We start from the raw sequence: 24,465 nt of genomic DNA on the forward strand, positions 1-24,465 counted from the left end.
TCCAGAATGGGGAGGGGGGGGCTTTAACACAGGAGATGTGTTACTGGTCAGATCACCAGGTGAAAACAGAGGGGGGAAAAAAGCCAAAGAAAAGAAAACGAAGGCAGCCGCCACGTCCCATGATTGGTAAAGTGCCATATATTACATTTTCATGCAAATTTTCATTTGAAATTCTGCTACTGTATACCCAGCTTTAGAGTGACAGTGTATGTGATCCCAAAAATGATCTCGGTTATTTCACAGAAATGCGCAAGTTCCCAGAGCGCTCAAAAAAAAAAAAAAAAACGGGCAAAAGTCGCACTTGTGGTTCCATTAATTCCTATTGGCACCCCGAAGCGCCAGCAGACGTGTGTTTTTGCGTGCGGCAAAACATGTGGGGGGAGGGGGGGGACAAATGTGGTAAAATGCTCAATAAAAAAATCATGCAAAGCTCTATGCCACAAAAAGGTGTCGGAGCTTCTTTGATGCGTTTGGTGGGTAGTGTGCGGGGGGGGCACCACCTCCTAAATATGGTAAATGAAACGCCATACAATTGCATGGACTACACATACACAATCCTAAAAATTCTACAATCTTTATTGATACTTCTTTAAAAAAACATTTTATATAAACTAACTACTAAACAATTTAATATTTCTATTCTATGTAAGGTTGAAAATCTACAAAACACAAGCACATTGGGGGAAAACGGCAAATGTTCGGAGCGCAGTGACCCTCACTAATAAAGGGTTAAATGTCAGATTCACCGGCCAATCATTCCATAAAACTAATTTCCATCAGACTTTCCTCTTTTTGTCGTTAATGTTTTTGTTTTTTTCAGTGACGTTTACCGGCTAATATCTTTGGATTTGGTGGACTTCTTTTCCATGGTGGACCAATGGGCACGTGAGCATCAGAACTGGACCACGGAGCAATGGAAGAAGGTGGTCTTGGTAGACCCGACATCCACAACTTGGTGGACCATGGTAGACCCAACCTCACCACATAGTAGACCATGGTAGACCCAACCCCACCATATGGTATATTTTGGTAGACCTAACCTCACCACGTGGTAGACCCAACCCCACCACGTGGTATATCATGATAGACCTAACCCCACCACGTAGTAGACCATGGTAGACCAGACCCCACCACATGGTAGACCATGGTGGACCCAACCCCACCACATGGTAGACCCGACCTGACCCCACCACACCACATGGTAGACCATGGTATGCCCGACCCCAAAACATGTTAGACCATGGAAGACCCGAACTCACCACATGGTAGACCCAACCTCGCCACATGGTAAACCATCGTAGACCCGACCCCACCACATGGTAGACCATGACAGAACCAACCCTATCCCACTTGATAGACCCGACCCCACCACATAGTAGACCCAACACTACCACATGGTAGACCTGACTTCACCACAGGGTAGACAATTGTAGACCCCACCACATGTTAGACCATGGTAGACCCGACCCCACCACGTAGAAGACCATGTTAGACCTGACCCCACCACATGGTAGACCATGGTGGACTCGACCCCACCACATGGTAGACCATGGTAGACCCGACCTGACCCCACCACACCACATGGTAGACCCGACCCCACCACATATTAGACCATGGTAGACTCGACCTCACCACATGGTAGATCCGACCTCACCACATGGTAAACCATGGTAGACCCGACCCCACCACATGGTAGATCATGGCAGAACCAACCCTATCCCACTTGGTAGACCCGACCCCACCACATGGTAGACCCAACACTACCACGTGGTAGACCTGACATCACCACAGGGTAGACAATTGTAGACCCCGACCCCACCACATGTTAGACCATGGTAGACCCAAAACCACCACATGGTAGACCATGGCAGACCCGACCCCATCCCACTTGGTAGACCCGACCCCAACACATGGTAGACCATGGTAGACCCGTCCCCACCACATGGTAGACCCAACCCCACCTCAGGGTAGACAATGGTAGACCCGACCTCACCACATGTAAGACAATGATAGACCTGACCCCAGCATGTGGTAGACCATGTGGTGGGGTCGGGTCACTATGCTCTTTGGGATTGGGCTGAAAAGATAAAACTCTAAGGTGCCAACCCAACAGGAATTTTTAAACTTTACCATAACAAGAGAATTCCCCAAATTTTATTTTGATCACATCCTATCATACACATATCATCACATCCTATCATACACAAAGTATCAAAGAAAATCTTATACATCTCTATTTTTATTGCTCAGTATAAAACCAGATTTGTAGTTCTACGGAGATATATACACTAACCAAGTCATGACTTTATGACCCCACCCCCCCTTTTTGATCTTACTCCATGTTTCTCATCATTGGGAACCGATTTAATATACAGTCACAGGCCACTTTATTAGGTACAATTGCTTGATAACACAAATTGCAGTGAGAAGCAGTTGTGTGGAGGAAATGCCTTGTTGAGGTCAGAGGAGAATGGGCAGACTGGTTTCAGATGATAGAAATACAACAGTAACTCAAATAACCTCTCTTTACATCCAAGGTTTGCGGAATACTATCTCTGAACACACAACACATCCAACCTTGAAGCAGATGGGCTACAGCAGAAGACCACACCGGGTGCCACTCCTCTCTGCTAAGAACAGGAAACTGAGGCTACAATTGGCACAGGATCACCAAAATTGGACAATAGAAGATTGGAAAAACGTTGCCTGGTCTGATGAGTCTGGATTTCAGCTCCGACATTCAGATGGTGGGGTCAGAATTTGGCGCATGGATCCATCCTGCCTTGTATCCCCGGTTAAGGCTGGTGGTTATGATGTAATGGTGTGGGGGATGGGATATCACCGGTTCAGGCTGGTGGTGGGGGTGTAATGGTGGGGGGGTATTATCTTGGCACACTTTGGGCCCCTTAGTACCAACTGAGCATCGTTTAAACACCACGTCCTACCTGAGTATTGTTGCTGACCATGTCCATCCCTTTATGACTACAGTGTCCCCATCTTCTGATGGCTCCTTCCAGCAGGATAATGTACCATGTCACAAAGCTCCAATCATCTCACCACTGGACAATGAGGTCCCTGTACTCCAATGTCCTCCACACTCACCACATCTCATCCAATAGAGGGCCTTTGGGATGTGGTGGAAAACGGGGGATTTGGATCATGGATGTGCAGCCGGCAAATCTGCAGCAACTGTGTGATGTTATCAGGTCACTATGGAGGAAAATCTCTGAGGAACGTTCCCAACACCTTGTTGTATCTGTGCCACCAAGAATGAAGGCAAACGGGGGTCCAACCTGCTACTAGCAAGGTGTACCTAATAAAGTGGCCGGTGAGTGTATATTTATGTTGTACATTGATATATCAATTTTGTATATATATATATTGTCTATTTATGGAGATCATTTATTTTTTGGTGTGGATCCTGTTGAGGCAAAGAGATGGCGAAACGCGTTGATCAAGAACGCCTAAGAAATCATATCTTGTGGAATGATATATTATAGATTAAGTTTTTTTTTTGTTGTTTTTTTTTTTTTTAACAGAATATGAGCTGATGGTCATTCTTTATGCCATGTCGGATGTCTTTTTTTTTTGTAATAAACTCTTGTGGAATTTTATGTTTTTTTGTCTCTATGAGGTACAAGGAAAGTCCCATTTTTTTACCTTCTCTCCACCATGTTTGGTGGACTGAGGGGGTGTGTGTGATTTTTGTCTGGAATTAGGGATGGTAGCAGTCTAGTATGAACTCGCCCTCTGCTTCTCTTGTCATTTCAGTAATTTCTACAACCTTTTTATTAAAATAATCTCTGGCGATCCTGCCATGAAGGCCCCTCATTCGAGCACTTCCTATCACAGGGTGACAACTGTCTCCCAGCTGTGCCCCTGCGTTGTCACCCTGTTCATCTGCCCCCCTTGTGGAGACTGCAAGTGCCTGTGCCAACACACATTGTGCCACTAGGGGGCGCGTATACAGGAAATTTATACACAAATATATATACGGGAAATGGCTGAATGATGGAAAATGATGAAAATTGTATTTTATGGGGAAAAAAGATCCTTATTTATACACGGCATATTATATGTCAGCCCGCGGGGAATATATCTACTGTACATCAGCAGAGAACGAGGAATAATTCACACATCAATTCTGATATCATGGAGTTCTCTCCATCTTCCGGGTCCCGGGCTGTGATTTTATCCTTTAAAAATGTCCTGAAAAATTAAAACAAAATACAATTCACATTAAACAGAAAACTCTAATATACAATAAAAATCATTATAGAGAGGATTATGACATCACCTGACTGTGGGTAGAGGAACGAAGGTGAAAGGAACCATCAAAGAAAGAAGAAGAGGAACTGCACTGAAGCTGTGCCCAAAATCAGGGAGACACGGGGACAAGAACCAGTCACCAGTATTGTCTGTGGTCTCCCTGCAGCAGAGGGCCAAGGACCAGTCACCAGTATTGCCTGTGGTCTGCCTGCAGCAGAGGGCCAAGGACCAGTCACCAGTTTTGCCTATGGTCTCCCTGCAGCAGAGGGCCAAGGACCAGTCACCAGTATTGTCTGTGGTCTCCCTGCAGCAGAGGGCCAAGGACCAGTCACCAGTTTTGCCTATGGTCTCCCTGCAGCAGAGGGCCGAGGACCAGTCACCAGTATTTTCTGTGGTCTCCCTGCAGCAGAGGGCCAAGGACCAGTCACCAGTATTGTCTGGAGTCTCCATGCAGCAGAGGACAAAGGACTAGTCACCAGTATTGTCTGTGGTCTCCCTGCAGCAGAGGGCCAAGGACCAGTCACTAGTCCAGTTTTGCCTATGGTCTCCCTGCAGCAGAGGGCCAAGGACCAGTCACCAGTATTGTCTGTGGTCTCCCTGCAGCAGAGGGCCAAGGACCAGTCACCAGTATTGTCTGTGGTCTCCCTGCAGCAGAGGGATCAGTCACCAGTATTGTCTGGAGTCTCCATGCAGCAGAGGACAAAGGACCAGTCACCAGTTTTGCCTGTGGTCTTCCTGCAGCAGAGGGCCGAGGACCAGTCACCAGTATTGTTAGTGGTCTTCCTGCAGCAGAGGGCCGAGGATCAGTCACCAGTGTTGTCTTTGGTCTCCTTGCAGCAAAGGACTAGCCACCAGTGGCGGCCCGTCCATTAGGGACGCAGGGGTGCCGCCCCCCTAATCCATGTGCCTGGCCCCTAATTTACATGCAGGGAGCCGGACACATGGATTTCAATGGGGGTTCGGTTTTTAGGCACATGATTAGAGCCTGAGGCTTTATTGGCTTCAAACAAGGGTGGGCTTGGGGCGCAGAGCACCGCACCCTGAGCCCACCCAGTTGAGTGACATTAGTGAATTAATACCCGCTATTGTCTTCCTGATTATCCTCCCGGCCAAGACCCAATAGGTTGAGAGAAGAAGCGATCGTATTGGCCGCCGAGAGAAGGAGGAGGGAAACCGCCGAGGAATCAACTGCCACCATGGAGGAGGAGGAGACGCAGCAGAAGACAAAGGACCTGTCACCAGTATTGTCTGGAGTCTCCATGCAGCAGAGGACAAAGGACTAGTCACCAGTTTTGCCTGTGGTCTCCCTGCAGCAGAGGGCCGAGGACCAGTCACCAGTATTGTCTGTGGTCTCCCTGCAGCAGAGGGCCGAGGACCAGTCACCAGTATTGTCTGTGGTCTCCCTGCAGCAGAGGACAAAGGACTAGTCACCAGTATTGTCTGTGGTCTCCCTGCAGCAGAGGGACAAGGACCAGTCACCAGTATTGTCTGGAGTCTCCATGCAGCAGAGGGCCAAGAACCAGTCACCAGTTTTGCCTGTGGTCTCCCTGCAGCAGAGGGCCAGGGACTAGTCATCAGTTTTGCCTGTGGTCTCCCTGCAGCAGAGGGCCGAGGACCAGTCACCAGTATTGTCTGGAGTCTCCCTGCAGCAGAGGACAAAGGACCAGTCACCAGTATTGTCTGCGATCTCCCTGCAGCTGATCTTGTATCATTACGGCGTGTTCATTCCTTGTTCTGCCATATTCTATATTCATAATTACATAGTATATAAGGCTGGAAAAGACACAAGTCCATCCAATCCAACCTATATGTGTGGGTTTGTTTCCTAAGAGTTTACATATCATATCAATGTGACAGCCAGGCAGCTTGTATTTCCAGAAGAAGAGGTCCACCATACATGACTATATATGATATATGGAATATCAGTCAGCTGATGATATGTATAGGACACTTACACACACAGCAGACCAGACGAGACGATCCCGCCTTACGTCCTCGACGGTTACCTGAGAATAGAAGGAAAAAAAAAAAAGATCTTTCAGCTGACAGGAGTCTTACACTATAAAGGAAAGTTTCAGTTTTGGTAAAATTGATACAAATACTTTTTACACTTGTTACTTTGTAATTTAAATGTCATTAAGCATCTTGGGCAAAAAATACAATTGTTCCCTATCTGTCGTTAAAAATTAAAAGCATATTCACTTTCAATCCACTGCTGTCCCCTGCAGTACCTCTTTTCTGCCACTAGATGTCCTCGGTTTTCTGGATTGAACAATGCTCAGTGTGCCTCATCCTGGAAGACTGAGGGCATTACAGTGAGTGCGGAGCACCATGGGCCCATCCCCTGCATTCACTGTTTATTGATGGAGAGAACGGCAACGAGATCCGCTCTGTGGATCAGAGGAAGATGGTCCCTTGCCTGCCTTATATATGGACCACTGGTCCTGCATTGTTGGACTGCAACTGATCAAGAAGCAAAGAGGAGAGGCTTTGTAGGACTGGTGATATTAGGGGGGGGGGGGGGGGGGGGATTAGCGTGTTGTAGTGTCTTTAACATGAAGTCCAATCTAGCAAGGAAATATGTTTCAGGGTTTGCTGGCCCACTTAAATGAATAGGTTACCCTCACAGAGGTGTTGAGGATTCCTCCCTCAATGCTACTCAGCAACATAAATGCTTGCTTCAGCCTCCTGACTTACTCTGGCAGCACCGCTGCTCTGGCCTCACACTTCAGGCCTCTGTAAGGTCCTCCAGACCATCTCACCAAACTTTAGGCTCTGTGTCTGCTTCTCTCTCACAGCTCCCTGCTGCTCTGGCCCACACCCTGACCTCTGGGCAGGGGACCCCCTGTCTCCCGGAGCCCTGAAATACAGACAGCCCTTTAATTATAAAGGCTGTGCACACCTACACCTACACACAGCCTGCTGGTCCCCTGTAAGACCTGGACATAGGGTTAGAGGCTTCACCCCTCCAAAGACTCCTAAAATTCTCCAAACTCCAGAACACAATGCAGACATTACCATTCCTGGAGAAAGCTTGGACCTGCACCCGTGAGAACCCTGTGTGAGGTGTACCTCTTCTAACACAGTGGCAGGGCCATTGCTGTCACAGGGGGTGTGGGCAGCCTACATAAACAAGGAAAATCCCCCGGCTTGCTCTGGCAGCGCCACTGCTCTGACCCCACTCTCCAGGCCTCCGTCTGGTCCTCCAGGCCATCTCCACAAACTTTTGACTCTGGACCTGTCTTTCTCTCGGCTCTCTTAGCTCTCTCTCTCTCACTGCTCCCTGCTGCTCTGGCCCACACCCTGACCTTTGGGTAGGGGACCTCCTGTCTCTTGGGTGGAGCCTTGAATTACAGACAACCCCTTGATTATAAAGGCTGTACCTGCACACGCAGCCTGCTGGTCTCCTGTAAGACCTGGACATAGGGTCAGAGGCTTCATCCCTCCCAAGACTCTTTGAACTCTCCAGACTCAAGAACCCAATCCAGGCATTACCAATCCCAGAGAAAACATGAATCTGCATTCATGAGAACCTTGTGTGAGATGTATCTCCTCTCACACAGTGACAGGGCGTGTGGGTAGCCTGCATAAACAAGGAATTTCTCTCAGCTTGCTCTGGCAGCAAAGCTGCTTTGACCTCATATTTTAGGCCTCTGTCTGGTCCTCCAGACCATCTCAACAAACTTTGGACTCTGCATCTGTATCTCTCGGCTCTCACAGCTTCCTGCTGCTCTGGTTCTGGCTCTGGCTCACACCCTGACCTCTGGGCAGGGGACCTCCTGTCTCCTGGGTGGAGCCTTGAATAACAGGCAGCCCTTTGATTATAGGGCGCGGCACACCCACACACACAGCATGCTGGTCTCCCGTAAGACCTGTACACAAGAGTAGAGGCTTCATCCCTTCCACGACTCTTAGAAGCATTAGAACCCATTCCAGGTGTTACCAATCCCGAAGAAAACTTGAATCTGCAACTGTGAGAACCCTGTGTGAGATGTACAGTATCTCTTCTCACACAGTGGCAGGGATAGCACTGTCACCGGGGGTGTAGGCAGCCTGCATAAACAAGGAATATCTTGCTGCTTGCTCTGGCAGTGCCACTGCTCTGACCTCATACTTAAGGCCTCTGCAAGGTCCTTCTGACCGACCATCTCACCAAACTGTCTCTCTCTCAGCTCCCTCTCTCAAAGCTCCCACACCCTGACCTCTGGGCAGGGGACCTCCTGTCTCCCGGGTGGAGCCTTAAATTACACACAAAGCCTTGAATTTAAAGGCTGTGCACACCTGCATACACAGCCTGCTGGTTTCCTGTAAGACCTGGACACAAGACTAGAGGCTTCATTGCTCCAAAGACTCTTTGAAGTCTCCAGACTCCAGAACTCAATCCAGGACTTACCAATACCAGAGAAAACTGAAAAAAACTATTTTGTTCACTCGGAACCTGACATTCTGTTGCCCCTCAACCTCCATCTATTAGAGAATCGTGTGGGTGATTTACCTCTTCTAACACAGTGGCAGGGCCCAGCACTGTCAAAGGGGGTAAGGGCAGCCTGCATAAGAAGGAATATCCTTAGATTTAATAAGGAAGGACTGAACAGGCAATTAACCACTGATTGGGGGGAGTTCAATTTTAAGCTGTATGAATTTAAGGTTAAGAGTAGAAATACTAAAAAAAAAATTGTTAACAATTTGGAAAAATTGCAAAAATTTTGGAAAAATTGTGAAAAGTTTTAAATGTCCTCATCCAGAAGCCTCTGTGAGGAGGTTACTCACAAAGAGTTCAGGTAAACAAAAAAGGAGAGATGCCCCATTGGCCCATGGCATCCCCCTCCCCCCCAGGCTCCGGCCCGGTCCCGCCTAATGGTCTTCTCTCCGGTTTTACGTTTCCAGGTTCTCTCTTTATACTTACAGAAATGTGTTAAGAAGATGAGTAGGAGCACAATGAGGATAATGGGGCCACAGACGCTGATGATGATGGCATTCAGGTCCTGCACTGGTTGGGACACAGACGTCAGGATATACGTTAATGAAATCAGGAATTTGGGTGCAGCGTCCCATTCTTCCTTTTCAGACTTTTTACTGTCCCCAGGTTTTTCCTCACTGTCTGGGTTGTCACCTGTATGTGGAATGAGACAAAATGACCAGCTGACTCAATTTACACATCATATATATCAATCAATTATATATTCTACTGGAGCACGATCATCTGCAGCGTAAACTTGAGCATTGCATATACCGGGCAAAGAAACAGGCACACTTAATGGCCAAATCCAACCAAAATATATCATGCCTCCTCCTAATTAAAGGCCATGTTTACTGCTCTGTTAAGCCAATAGAGTGCAGGGAAATACCTGATGGTCCAATGTATGGATGAACATGTAACTCTCTCCTCTCCCCTCAGTACACAGCGTTGGATGCCTGAGCAGCCAATAACCTGCTGTTACATAGGGGTGGTTTCTTAACTCTGTAAAAGCTCCAAGAAGATTGACTTGGTGCCTACACAGAACCTCTTTATCTCTTCATTCCAGGGGGTGGACAGATTGTGGTAGAGAGTTCCAGAGGATGGGAGAAGCTCTGGGGAAGTCCTAAAAGTGAGTATTGGAGGAGGATGGCTTACATGATATTTTGAGATGGGACTGGTGATGCAGCTCGGGGCAGAGAGTTGTGTATGGCCTTGTATGGTGTTAGTATCTTGAATTTCATTTGTTGAGCGAGCAGAAGCCAACGGAGGGATTCGCAGAGATGAGTGATGGACACTGAGCAGAGGCCAGTGGAGGAATTGGCAGAGAGAGGGGTTGAGGACACTGAGCAGGGGCCAATGGAGGGACTGGCAGAGATGGATGGAGGGCACTAAGCAGGAGTCAGTGAGGGGATTGGCAGAGAGGGGTGGAGGACACTGAGAAGGGGACCAGTGGAGGGATTGGCAAAGAGAGGTAGAGGACACTGAGTGAAGGCCAGTGAAGGGATTGGCAGAGAGGGGTGGAGGACACTGTGTGGAGACCAGTGGAGGGATTGGCAGAGAAGGGTGGAGAACACTGAGTGGAGACCAGTGGAGGGATGTGCAGAGAGGGGTGGAGGACACTGAGTGGAGGCCAGTGGAGGGATTGGTAGAGAGGAGTGAAGGAAACTAAGCGGAGACCAGGGAGGAATTGGCAGAGAGGAGTGAATGACACTGAGTGGAGGCCAGTGGAGGGATTGGCAGAGAGGAGTGGTGGACACTGAGTGGTTGGTAAGGTGGATGAAACTAGACGAAGCATCCATAGTAGACCGAGGAGCGGATAGCCTGTGTAGATGAAGGCCAGTGAGGAGGAAGGTGCAATTTGTTGACAGGGGTGGGTTTTATTGTAGAGGTCATCTATTGCAGAGTAGAGAAGAGAACGCTAGGAGTGGTGAAGGATTCCACAGATAATTACTGGTTAGGGGGGATTGGAGGTTGAAAAAGGGGAAAACGTGAAACTGATGAGGTTATTATTCCTCGCCTCCACTTTTTACAGCTCAGCAGCCAAGCTCCATCATTGTTTCGACAAGTCTAGAAGGACTGTTCTCCTCACCTTCAATTTTTAGAGGTTCACTTGTCACCTCCTCTCCAGACAGTGTTCTTGCTCTGCAGTAGATTATGCTCGGTCCCGGAGTTATGTCAAACTGGAATGTGGCGGCTTTCCTCCCGTGGACTGTCATATTTTTCACTATTCGGTCCCCCTGGATGAGCTCGTAGTTGATGACCTCAGGTCCCCTTTCGGAGAAACAGGTGATCTGGAAACCATTGCCTATTTCTACTCTTACATTTGGCACAGATATAGACTCTGCGAATAGAAGAGAGAAATGGTCATAATTATCCTCAGCTGCTACTGACACCACACAGACGTGCTTGGAGGAAGCTGAGACAGGCAGACTTATGCGTACTCACACCCAACCAGGGAACCTGCATATTTCCTTGGACTCCTGCCCATTTTGATTCTGGGGTATTATTCAAATACTTCCTGCTGCTGAAATTGGGACCCATGATCTGGTTCCTTTTATCCTCAGTTTTTAGCAGGATTGTACCCCCCACCCTCTAACTCCATCAAACAGGCTGTCTCAAGCCTTCGCAGTGAGGGGAGGACTGTGTCTGTTCTTATATTGATGATATCCTTTGTGAAGCAACCTCAGTCCACCCTGGTTCTTTTTCCTGTGATTCACCTGGTATCTTCCCTATCTTCTTGAGCCTCGGTTCTGTGATCCCCGTGTGGCCTTGACCTGGCGGCAAATTCTTGATTCGCATTGGATGCTGATAATGTCCCTGGGAGTGTTTATATGAATCTTAAGGGGTCAGTATGAAATCTCTGAATGTATATGCCTGGAACTTACTAAAGATGTAACATATGTTAATGTCTATTGACCTTTATAATGTAAACTAGATGCTCTCTACTGCCTCCTGCTGTGAATGCCTGAGATATTCATCCATTTATGTTTGCTCTGCTTTTTGTTAATTTTCTAGATGAAATATCCATTTTGACCAATTGTCGTTACCCCTGAAGAAGAGGTCAACCCCTTTTGCTTACCTCGAAACGTCGGGTTCTATGATCATTGGTTCTTTACTACCTGTATCATTGCATTTGGTCATTTATTTATAGAATTACTTTTTCCCAGTAACATGCATCCATTTTATTGTATATATGGTTAGGTCATGTGTAATGATTTTTAGATGCTAAATTAATAAACTACAATACTTTTATACAAAAACTATAAACTTCTACTACTTTCTACTTTATTACAGGTAACCCCGTGAAAAAAGTCCCGCTAGAGGAATCGCACTCCTTCAGGGGGTGCTTAGGTTTGGCAAAAATTGGGATGGGTGACTACTGGGATGACACCTCCCTCCTTTCTAATTATCCTCAGGGTTGCTGGTCATTGCTGTCTGGGGTCCCACCCCACCTCCATGATAATCTAAAAGTTTGCTTCTTCATTTGAGGTTCCTGTTGTCACCGAAGGTGCAGGGAAATACAGGAACCTGTGGGACCTTAGAAGCTGGTGACACCAGAAGCTCAGCTGAAAAAGCAACCCACTACTGGATCAGACCTGGTCTCCTACACAAGAAAACAGGTGGTGGGTGGTTTGCTCTCCAAGGGTCCCATAACGTTTCATGCTGAACTCCAGACAGATGTAAAAACACAAATCGAGGCAGTTATGCATTTATTATTAAATATTTGCATGCATAAATAGCGCAAGTATCTAATTCTGACTGGTTATTTAGCCTCTTGTAATCTCCTGTACAGCAGCACTCAGACTGAAAGAGGGAGGGGCATCACTGGGAGCTGCTGTAGAATTAGGTGAGCTGCACAGAAATGTGCTGACAAGGGACGTGCTGATGGGAGGAGACAACAGAGTGAGCAGAGAGATGACCTCATTAGTCTGCTGCTGCTTCTTCATTGCACAATTAACAGGCTACGGGTGGAGAGAGGACAGCACTGTATGCCTTAACTAGCTGTGCTGTGTAATTATCAGGACTGCATTGACAGAGATACAAGAAAAAATAAAAAAAATCACACACACACACACACACACACACACACACATACATTATATATATATATATATATATATATATATATATATATATATATACACATACACACACACACACACACACACACCCCGTGTGTGTGTGTGTGTGTGTGTGTGTATATATATATATATACATACACACACACGGGGGTCTTCAAAAAGACACACACATATATATATATATATATATATATATATATATATATATATATATATATATATATATATATATATATGTATAGCCTGGTATATACCATTAGCTGCTGCACCAACCAGATAAAAAGAAAAAAAAAAAGCTCTCCTTCCGATGAAGGCTTTCCACCGTTCTGGCAGCTCTGGTGTCTGACAGTTCTTATATAACTATGGGGCGTGGCTCTGTGGTGACGCCACCTAGAGACCCCACCTAGAGATCACCTTGTGATGTCACGGACCCATCATGCCTGGGGTGGTGACGTCAAAAAGGGACGGGTTTTTCGGGTGACGTCACCGCATGGCCGCGCCCCATAGTTATACAAGAACTGTCAGACACCGGAGCTGCCAGAACGGCGGGAGCCTTCGTCGGGGGAAGAGTGTTTTTTTTTTTTTTTTTTTTATTGAGTTGGCGGCGATGGCTATCATGATTGACATTGTTGCTACCATGGGGTACATTATTCATTTTTAATAAAGGACTTGTCAAAAACTGCCTCCTGTTTTTTTTTTTTTTTTTTAACACGACACTGGCTTTTTTTTGGGTGCATGGGTAGGGGTACTATGTTTCCCATTACAGGGGCGTAGATAAGGGTGGGGTCAGGGGGGTCCAAACCCCCCCCAGAGTGTCAGTCAATGTCACAGCACCACGTGACAGACAGGGCCCGGCCGGGAGTCTGGATACCGGATTAAAATAAATTTGTTTCCAGCATAAAACAACAGTTCGGTAATTGGGAGGTCGGTATGATGTCAGGGGGGAGGGAGGCACTTATGATGAGTTTCAGCTACTCATTGGCTGAGATTCCCATTCTCATTCACATGGGGGGGGGGTCGGGATCTGGGGGCCCCCTTTCTTAAAGGGGGCTTCAAGATTTCCAATAAGCCCCTTGCCTGCAGGCCCCCCACAACCACAGCCCAGGGTTGTGGGGAAGAGGCCCTTGTCCCCGTCAACATGGGGACAAGGTTCTTTGGGGTGGGGGAGGCCCCAAAGCACCACCCCCATGTTGAGGGCATATGGCCTGGTATGGTTCGGGGGGGGAGGTGCTTGCTCGTCCCCCCTCCTTTCCTGGCCAGCGAGGCTGCATGCTTGGATAAGGGGTCTGATATGGATCTGGGGGGGGGACCCCACACCGTTTTAATTTTTTTTTCCAAGTACATTTTGCATTGCTAACATTGTCTCTGAGCACGTCGGATCGGTTAAGATGATGATCCGACTTGAATGCGACTTCCATATAATTCAATGGGCTGAAATTGCACCCAAGTCGGAACCTTTTTCAAAAGTCGGACCGACACAAGTCGGACCAGTTAGGATGGCTCTCATAGGGAACCATTGATTTTTACATGTCGTGCGACATGTGCTCTCAAAGTCGGAGCGACTGTCGCACCAGCGTGACCCGGGCCTTAGGTGGAGATTTACTTACTCGTTATGTGTGGAGCGTGCGTCTTTTGAGTGACGGATTGGAGCTCCTTCTTGGTGACAGTTGAGTGTATTCCGGTGGAGTGATGCTCACTGACGAACGTTGAATGGTGCACTGAAAAACAAAGTCTATGACTGTTATACTCAAAAATATACTGCGCTCATCCGCTAATCCTAATAAAGGCCACAACAAAACAATCAAAAAAAAGAAAAAAAATGATCGATGCGAGCTGAGATCTTTCATAAGGAGCAGACTCATATAGTAAAAAAAAAAAAACACTTCCTCAAATTTTTGCAATTCAAATTGAAATTCAAATCGAATTTTACATCGAACTCCAGTTGAATTCTAACTGTAAACTAAACATGTGCACTGCCGAAAAATGAGTTTGTTTTCATTTCATTCGTTTTTGTTTTTTTGTTTTTTCGTTTTTGGGCTATTCGTTACGATCGCAATTCGCAAATTCGTAAATAGGAAAATTCGAAAATCCAAAAATAAGAAAGCAAATCTGAAAATTCTAAAGAAAAACTAACTAACTAATAATAACTAACTATTAAATTATAGGTATTGAAATTTCCTTTCAAATTTGGCTGTTAGTGAATGTAACGAATGCGAATTAATCCGAAGTCACGAATTATCCGAAATAACGGATTCCGCGTCTAAACAAATGGAACAGAATGCATAAATAATAATAATAAAACATTTTTATTATTATTATTGCTATTTATTATTATTAGTTTGTCATGTTCCATTCGTTTAGATGCGGCAATCCTTATAATTATTATTATCGGATAATTCGTAACTTCGGATAAATTCGTATTCGTTACCTTCACTAACAGCCAAATTTGAAAGGAAATTACCATACCTATAATTTAATAGTTTGTATAAGTTATTATTATTAGTTAGTTATTATTTTGGATTTTCGAATGTTTGGGTTTTCAGATTTTCAAATTTACGAATTTACGTATTTCCGAATATTCGTAAAATTCGTTAAACGGGTTTTCGTTCATTCGAATATTTTCGAATTAACAATTTTGTCGGAATTCGTTAAAAAACTAATTCGGAACTAAACGAATTGCACATGTCTACTGTAAACATATTTCTGAAATTAAAGACAATAGGTAGATTTACTACAACTGGAGAGCTCAGAATCTGGTGCAGCTGTGCATGGCAGCCAATCAGCTTCTAACTTCAGCTTGTTCAATTAAGCTTTGGCAATAAAAACCTGGAAGCTGATTGGTTCCTGTGCTTAGCTTCACCAGAGTTTGCACTCTCCAGTTTTAGTAAATAACGCACAATGTGTGTTATTAGAGTACCATTTTCGTAATAATGCTGTTGTTGCCAAGCCAAAGGTGATTTAAAGAGTCATTGTAATCATTTGGTGAAGATTTTTTCTTTGGTTTGTTCACTTTGCCGCATTCGAATCGAAAAAAAAAAAAAATCTAAAATTTTCGATTCAACCGATTCAAAATGTATCGATTCAGACATTTCGAATGGAAAAAAATCTGTAAATTCGAAGAGAATTCGAAAAGACATAAAACTAATTCTGAATATGAATTGAACGAATCAACCGAATTTAACAAAGTATAATAACTAGAGTAACAAATCGAAACCAAACAAAATGAAACAAAACACATTTTCTCATCATGCAGATTTTTACTTCTGGTATTTTTTGTTTACATGTAACAATCAGTACTTTTTGCTAGAAAATTATTTAGATCCCCCAAACAGTATTATAATTTTTTTTTTTTTTTTTTTTAAACATAGGCCCTAGAGAATAAAATGGCGATCGTTGCAATTTTTTTATGTGACACAATATTTGTGCAGCTGTTTTTCAAACGCAATTTTTTGAAATTTTTTTTTAGAATTTTAATGCAAAAACAAAAAAAAAAAAACACAGTACATAACCCAATTTTTTTTGTAAAATATAAAAGATGATGTTACGCCGAGTAAATTGATACCAAAAATGTCACGCTTTACAACTGCGCAACGGCGACAAACAATGTACATTTTACTATCCATAGACAAGGCAGGAAAGCCCCGGTCGGTCGATCGGTCCCTGCACTTACCCCATCTAGGTTGCGGGCTTCCTCCAGGTGGCGGGCTGCGTCTCCTCCTTCCTCGGTTTCACAGGACCGCGGCTTCCCCTGCGTCACCTACCCCCTCGGCGGCCAATAAGATCGCTTCTCCTCTTCGTCCAATCGGGTCTCAGGACCCGCTTCCTGAGCCAGGATTGGCCGGGAGGAGAATCAGGAAAACAATAGCGAATTTTAATTCGCTATTGTCAAACAACTGGGTATAAGACCCCCCACATCTCACCTCCAGGCTGGAAATCCTGAGATAAAAAAAAAAAAAACGATCTCAGGCTTTCCCGCCGAGTTTACTTCCGCCGGCCCGGGCATGACGTCATAACGTCGCACCCGGACCTCCGAGAGTCATAGAGACTGCTGGGGACCATCTGGCCCTTGGCTTTCTCTATGACGAACTTCCGGTGCCAGGGTATTCCTTCTCTGGCTCGCCGTTCGCACTGGCGAGCCGGTGGAAGCACCGGAGGGCGGCAGGGGGTGGGGATGATGTCCCCTCCTGTCGCCTGTAAGAACGATCAATCAGCTGCTATGATTGTACTTATGGCGCAGGTAATCGCCAGCTGAATAAAAATGATATCTGAATGATGCCTGTAACTGCCCCCATCATTCAGATATCACCAATGAAATCCGAGGACGTCATATGATGTTCTGCAGTATAGAAGTGGTTGATATCCATACCAGACCCGAAGGGCCTAGCATGGATTGGGGGGGGACCCCACGCTGTTTTTTAAAAAAAAAATTATTGGGGTTCCCCTTAATATCCATACCAGACCCGAAGGGCCTGTTATGAACTTTGGGGAGGACCCCACGCTGTTTTTTTTTTCCTAACTTTACTATTGCCGACATGATTTTGTAAACACTTATCCATCAGTGGGGAAACCCGCTGACAGCTGATGAGTCATCGGTTATTAAAGACGCTGCGGCCGGCTTCCCGACCCCACTCCTTAACAACCAGCTATTTCTTCACATGGAATCTGAATCATTCTGAAAATTTGGAATGCGTTAGAAAATTAATAAATGAAAAAAAAAACATATAAAGTCATTCTGAAACGAATCAACAAAACAAAATTAGTAAAATAACAAATCTATCTGAAAACAAGCAAAACTAAATTTTTCCATTCTGCACATGTCATGTAAAACTTCCCTTTTCTCATTCCCTTACTGAGTATACATAATTCAACCAATCTAAAGATTAGATAGAAATCGTTTATTTCCAGGTCAGTGTCGCCCCCTTTGGGAAGGTCTGTGACCCTTCAGAAGTCTCTCTTACCTGTACTGAAGATCTCCGGGATTTTAGCTTTCGTATGTCTGTCAGTTTGTCTGACTGTGATAGTTTCTGAAAGTAAGAAGAGAACACTTAATTTTTTTAAATTATTTTTTACAATATTATTTTTTATTATTTGTTTTATTTTTTTTTATATATTTTTTTTTTTTTTAGGAGCCCCTTTGGGGGGGGGCTTTGGTCAAATATAATTTTATTATTATTATTATTTTTTACAATATTATTTTTTATTATTTTTTTACATTTTTTAGGAGCCCCATTGCGGGGGCTTTGGTCAAATATAATTTTATTATTATTATTATGTTTTACAATATTATTTTTTATTATTTTTTTACATTTTTTAGGAGCTCCATTGCAGGGGCTTTGGTCAAATATAATTTTATTATTATTATTATTATTATTTTTTTTTACAATATTATTTTTTATTATTTTTTAATTTTTTATTTAGGAGCTCTATTGCGGGGGCTTTGGTCAAATATAATTTTATTATTATTTTTTACTTTTTTTTTAATTTTTAAATTTTTTTTAGGAGCCTCATTGCGGGGGGCTTTGATCAAATATAATTTTATTATTATTATTATTTTTTACAATATTATTTTTTATTATTTTTTAAATTTTTACATTTTTTTGTTAAGGAGCCCCTTTGCGGGGGCTTTGGTGAAATATTAAGGGTTCAAACAGACCCCCTGACTTTTTGAGACTGAGAAAAGGATTGAGAACAAAGTTCTTTCTCTGCAGCCTCAGCTGCACTGGACAGTGAAGGAATGGGAAGTGCTCTGTGCTTGGCAGCATAGTCTACAATGCTTCAGTTAAAGAATAAACACAGGATCGATCGGTACAGATCACTCACTGTGTTCATTCAGAAAAGGAAGGAGCCAGTAAATTAAATATTTACCAGCCCCTTCGCCCTCACTCAATGGTGGTACTACCTCAGCAGCAGCTGTGGAGAGAGGAAGGAAGTTGGCCGCACAGATGGGGGGGGGGGGGGGGGGACAGGGGGTGCCAGGCAGCAGGGGGAATTGGTACCACACAGGGTGTGCCCAGGCACAACCGGCACACCCTGTGTGCACACCTACAGTATGCTGAGTACACCTACATAATTCAAACAATGTACCAATTAAATAGACATGTGCAGTTTCGAATCGTTTTTTTTTACGTAAATTTGTTTAGTTAACATAGTTTTCTTTGATTAACTCGTTTTCGGAATTCGTTTTGTTTGTTCGTTTTCGAATCGATTCAAATTTTTCGAATTCGGATTGATTCTAAAAAAAAAGTTTTCAAATCAATTTCAAATAGTTTTCCGATTTCCAAAGAGAATGAAATAGAACAGAAAATAAAGAAATAGAATAGAAAAAAAAATCTTTTTTATTCCTTTACTTTCTATTCTATTTTATTCTGTTTGGAGATTTTAAAAACGATTTGAATTCGAAAAGTATTGGAAAACGATTTGAATTCGAATTTCGTCCGAATTGTTTTTTTCGTTATTTCGGATTCGTTTAAATTCAGTACTATTCTAATTCGGAAAATCGGATACATCCGAATTTCGGAAAAACGAAAATTTGTCAGAATTTTAATTTGGTACGAAACGAACCACCGCACATGTCTACTATTAATAAAATCTTTTTTTTTTTTTTTCACCCAAACCCATGTCGTCCTTTCAGGAACGTCTATGACCCATCAGAAGTCTCTCTCTTACCTGTATGGGGGGCAGAAGTTGCCAGGACTTTAGGAATAACTGGAATGTGCGCAGAAGTCGTGTCCGTATGTCTGTCTGTGAGAGCTTCTGAAAGTAAGAAGAGAAGAATGCACATCGGCACATCATGGATCTTGTGGACAGATTACTGGGAGGGGCTGGGGAAGACCCGGCTGTCATGGTGCACGTTGGCACCAATGACAAAGTCAGAGGCAGATGGAGTGTCCTAAAGAACGATTTTAGGGACTTAGGAGCTAAATTGAGGAAAAGGACCTCCAAGGTAGTATTCTCAGGAATACTACCGGTATATCGAGCCACACCAGAAAGGCAGAGGGAGATTAGGGAAGTAAACAAGTGGCTGAAGAGCTGGTGCAGTAAGGAGGGGTTTGGGTTCCTGGAGGACTGGGCCGACTTCTCAGTCGGTAACCGGTACTATAGAAGGGACGGACTGCACCTAAATGAGGAGGGTGCAGATCTGCTGGGAATGAAGATGGCCAAAAAGTTAGAGGGGTTTTTAAACTAGGCGATGGGGGGGAGGGTCCAGAGACAGTGATAGCCAGCGCGGAAGATATTCCAGAGGGTAGTATTGGGGCATTAGTGGTAGGTTAAACAAAACACAAAAACACAAGGTGAGTATAGTAGCAAGTCCTAGTTGCAATCTTGAAACACCCAATACGAGGACAATATGCGACCGGTCTAAACTATGTGGCATGTTCACCAATGCCAGGAGCATGGCGGACAAGATGGGTGAACTAGAGATACTGTTGTACGAGGAGGATTTGGATTTTGTGGGAATTTCAGAGACCTGGTTCAACAGCTCTCATGATTGGCTGGCAAACATTCAAGGGTATACCCTATACTGCAAGGATAGAGAGGGTAAAAAAGGGGGAGGGGTATGCCTATATATCAAGAATAATGTACAAGTGAATGTGAGAGATGACATCACTGAGGGAGCTAGAGAGGAGGTGGAATCCTTATGGGTAGAGCTCCAAAGGGATGAAGCTAAGGGGAAAATATTACTGGGAGTATGCTATAGGCCCCCTAACCTGAGGGAGGAAGTGGAGACGGATCTCCTATCACAAATTGGATTAGCAGCAAGGATGGGAAGTGTTGTCATAATGGGGGATTTTAATTATCCAGACATAGACTGGGTGGAGGGAACCGTGCATTCATTTAAGGCTCGCCAGTTCCTTAATGTCTTGCAGGACAATTTTATGGGTCAGATGGTAGACGCACCAACTAGAAATAAAACATTACTGGATCTACTGATTACCAACAATACAGACCTGATCACAGATGTGGAAATACGGGGCAATTTAGGTAACAGCGATCACAGGTCAATTAGTTTCAGTATAAATTACACAAATAGGAAACATGAGGGGAACACAAAGACACTGAATTTCAAAAGAGCCAACTTCCCTAAACTACAAACCTTGCTAAAAGGCATAAATTGGGATAAAATATTAGGAACAAAGAATACGGAGGAGAGATGGGTTTGCTTTAAGAGCATATTAAATAAGGGCATTAGCCAATGTATCCCATTGGGTAATAAATTTAAAAGAGCGAACAAACATCCTGGATGGCTTAACTCCAATGTAAAAATGCATATAAAAGCAAAGGAGAAGGCCTTCAAAAAATGCAAGGTTGAGGGATCATCCTCAGCATTCAGACTTTATAAAGAATGCAATAAGAAATGTAAGGGTGCAATTAGGACGGCTAAGATAGAACATGAAAGACACATAGCGGAGGAGAGCAAAAAATCCCAAGAAATTCTTTAAGTATGTAAACAGTAAAAAAGGGAGGACAGACCATATTGGCCCCATAAAGAATGAGGAAGGACATCTGGTTACAAAGGATGGGGAGATGGCAAAGGTATTGAATTTATTCTTCTCCTCAGTCTTCATGAGTGAATCAAGGGGCTTAAGTAACCAAAACTGCAGTGTTTATCCTCATGACACAACACAGGAAGCACCTCCATGGTTAACAGAGGACGGAATTAAAATTAGACTTGAGAAACTTAACATTAATAAATCACCGGGACCAGATGGCTTGCATCCGAGGGTACTTAGGGAACTCAGTCAGGTGATTGCCAGACCGTTGTTCATAATTTTTACAGATAGTCTATTGACTGGAATGGTACCAGCTGATTGGAGAAAAGCCAATGTAGCACCAATATTTAAAAAGGGCCCAAAAAACACCCCTGGGAATTACAGACCAGTTAGCCTAACATCAATAGTATGTAAACTGTTAGAGGGGATGATAAGGGACTATATACAAGATTTTAGTAATAAGAACGATATCATTAGCAGTAATCAGCATGGATTCATGAAGAATCGTTCTTGCCAAACCAATCTATTAACCTTCTATGAGGAGGTGAGTTGCCATCTAGATAAAGGAAGGCCCGTAGACGTGGTGTATCTGGATTTTGCAAAAGCATTTGACACAGTTCCCCATAAACGTTTACTGTACAAAATAAGGTCCGTTGGCATGGACCATAGGGTGAGTACATGGATTGAAAACTGGCTACAAGGGCGTGTTCAGAGGGTGGTGATAAATGGGGAGTACTCAGAATGGTCAGGGGTGGGTAGTGGGGTTCCCCAGGGTTCTGTGCTGGGACCAATCCTATTTAATTTGTTTATAAACGACCTGGAGGATGGGATAAACAGTTCAATCTCTGTATTTGCAGACGATACTAAGCTAAGCAGGGCAATAACTTCTCCGCAGGATGTGGAAACCTTGCAAAAAGACCTGAACAAATTAATGGGGTGGGCGACTACATGGCAAATGAGGTTCAATGTAGAAAATTGTAAAATAATGCATTTGGGTTGCAAAAATATGAATGCAATCTATACACTGGGGGGAGAACCTCTGGGGGAATCTAGGATGGAAAAGGACCTGGGGGTCCTAGTAGATGATAGGCTCAGCAATGGCATGCAATGCCAAGCTGCTGCTAATAAAGCAAACAGAATATTGGCATTAAAAGGGGGATCAACTCCAGAGATAAAACGATAATTCTCCCGCTCTACAAGATTCTGGTCCGGCCGCACCTGGAGTATGCTGTCCAGTTCTGGGCACCAGTCCTCAGGAGGGATGTACTGGAAATGGAGCGAGTACAAAGAAGGGCAACAAAGCTAATAAAGGGTCTGGAGGATTTTAGTTATGAGGAAAGGTTGCGAGCGCTGAACTTATTCTCTCTGGAGAAGAGACGCTTGAGAGGGGATATGATTTCAATTTACAAATACCGGACTGGTGACCCCACAATAGGGATAAAACTTTTTCGCAGAAGAGAGTTTAATAAGACTCGTGGCCACTCATTACAGTTAGAAGAAAAGAGGTTTAACCTTAAACTACGTAGAGGGTTCTTTACTGTAAGAGTGGCAAGGATGTGGAATTCCCTTCCACAGGCGGTGGTCTCAGCAGGGAGCATTGATAGCTTCAAGAAACTATTAGATAATCACCTGAATGACCGCAACATACAGGGATATGTAATGTAATACTGACACATAATCACACACATAGGTTGGACTTGATGGACTTGTGTCTTTTTTCAACCTCACCTACTATATAACTATGTAACTAAGAATGAGGAGACCCAACAGACCTCCATTAGAGTCTGTGTCGGTGGGCTTTTGTTCACATCAGATCCGTTTTGCATTCCCATACAAGTCATCGGAACATAAGAAGGATGAGGAATCCCCCCTCCCCCTCCCTCTCTACCAAATGTGAGTCGAGAAAAAGTAATATTTTTCACAAGAGGTAAAAAAAAAAAACAAAAAAAAACAACATGTTTCAGGAGCTCAAAACTCCCTTCATCGGGGTTAAGAGGCAAACTAACAACATAGAATGAATAGAGGATCTAAAGCTGGCAGTAGATGGGTCGGTTTCAACCGGTGGGTTGAACGAAAAAAGCTGCCCTGATTCCCCTGATTCACACATTGGAAGTGAATGGGGGGGATTCACTCCCGCTGAGCTATTGTGTTCTGACGGTGAGGAGACCTCCCCGCCGTTACAATCCAAAGATCAGCGCTGCCGGCTACGACCAGCAGCATTGACTGAGCAACATTTATTATACAGGCTGGATGTACAGAAGTCGATTGGTAGATCAACTTCTGTAGAACCAGGGGTTAGGGTTGCCAGCTGTCCAGGATTCACCCGGACGGGCCGGGTTTTGAATTATGTGTCCGGGTTTCAGTCTGCCTGAAAACCTGGACATATCATCCAGACCGGGCTGTGGCTCCCTAGGTAACCGAGACAAATCTGTTGCCGTCCGGAGCTGCAGGCGGCTGTCTGGGGGCAGGTTCGATATTACTGGGGGGGGGGGGGTATTGCATTGCATACTACGAAAAAAAAAATGGCCATGTCACTAAACTGTTCGGGTTTGGCTTGAAGAAAAGGTGGCAACTCTAACCAGGGTGCCCATGCTGAACCAGCCAAATTTCAATATATGTATGGCCAGCTTAAGGGCTCGTGCACACTGCAGCTCAAACAAAAAAAAAAAAAGCTGCTTTTACAGGTATTTGACCCAGGGGCGGATCCAGAGACTAGTCTCGGGAGGGGCACTGCCAGAAAATAAGGCTACTTTCACACTGGGGCAGGCATCGGCGGTAAAGCGGCGCTATTTTTAGCGCCGTTTTAGCGCCGCTATTTGGCCGCTAGCGGGGTGGTTTTATCCCATTTATTTCTACTGAGACACACAGCCGCTATATCCCAATATGACATGCTGGTGCGGGTCCTTGAATAGACCCTGCCTGCATTCTGGGATCCACACGCATGACATATTGGGATATAGTGGCTGTGTGTCACAGTAGAAATAAATGGGATGCCGGCATTGGGATGCATGTAACACTTTATATGCATCCCCAAGCCAGTAAAAGACAGCCCTGCATGTTAGACGCACGTCTGCTGCACGCCCCCTGTGTAAATGAAGCCTAAAGATGAATTTTTCTGTCATTCTATATCATCATTATTATCATGATAATCACACAATACAGG

General features: G+C 44.5%; 1 protein-coding gene across 7 annotated transcripts in view; it reads right to left on the bottom strand.

Moving 5' to 3' along the window:
* Positions 1-560: 560 nt before the first annotated feature.
* LOC141113678 (uncharacterized) overlaps positions 561-24,465 on the bottom strand; it is a 37,369-nt gene continuing 13,464 nt past the window's right edge. For 4 of the 7 annotated variants that reach the window (XM_073606928.1, XM_073606930.1, XM_073606925.1 and 1 more), the window contains 7 exons: positions 19,477-19,563; positions 17,769-17,834; positions 14,418-14,528; positions 10,818-11,069; positions 9,176-9,382; positions 6,225-6,275; positions 561-4,209 (listed from right to left, as the gene is read on the bottom strand). In XM_073606928.1, coding sequence (XP_073463029.1) covers positions 4,208-4,209; positions 6,225-6,275; positions 9,176-9,382; positions 10,818-11,069; positions 14,418-14,528; positions 17,769-17,834; positions 19,477-19,563 — 776 coding nt within the window. In that variant the 3' untranslated portion in view covers positions 561-4,207. The remainder of the gene's footprint in view (positions 4,210-6,224; positions 6,276-9,175; positions 9,383-10,817; positions 11,070-14,417; positions 14,529-17,768; positions 17,835-19,476; positions 19,564-24,465) is intronic. The other 3 variants (XM_073606929.1, XM_073606926.1, XM_073606931.1) reach the window with 1 other exon arrangement.

Source organism: Aquarana catesbeiana, linkage group LG12 (assembly GCF_042186555.1).
Source record: "Aquarana catesbeiana isolate 2022-GZ linkage group LG12, ASM4218655v1, whole genome shotgun sequence".
NCBI lineage: Eukaryota > Metazoa > Chordata > Amphibia > Anura > Ranidae > Aquarana > Aquarana catesbeiana.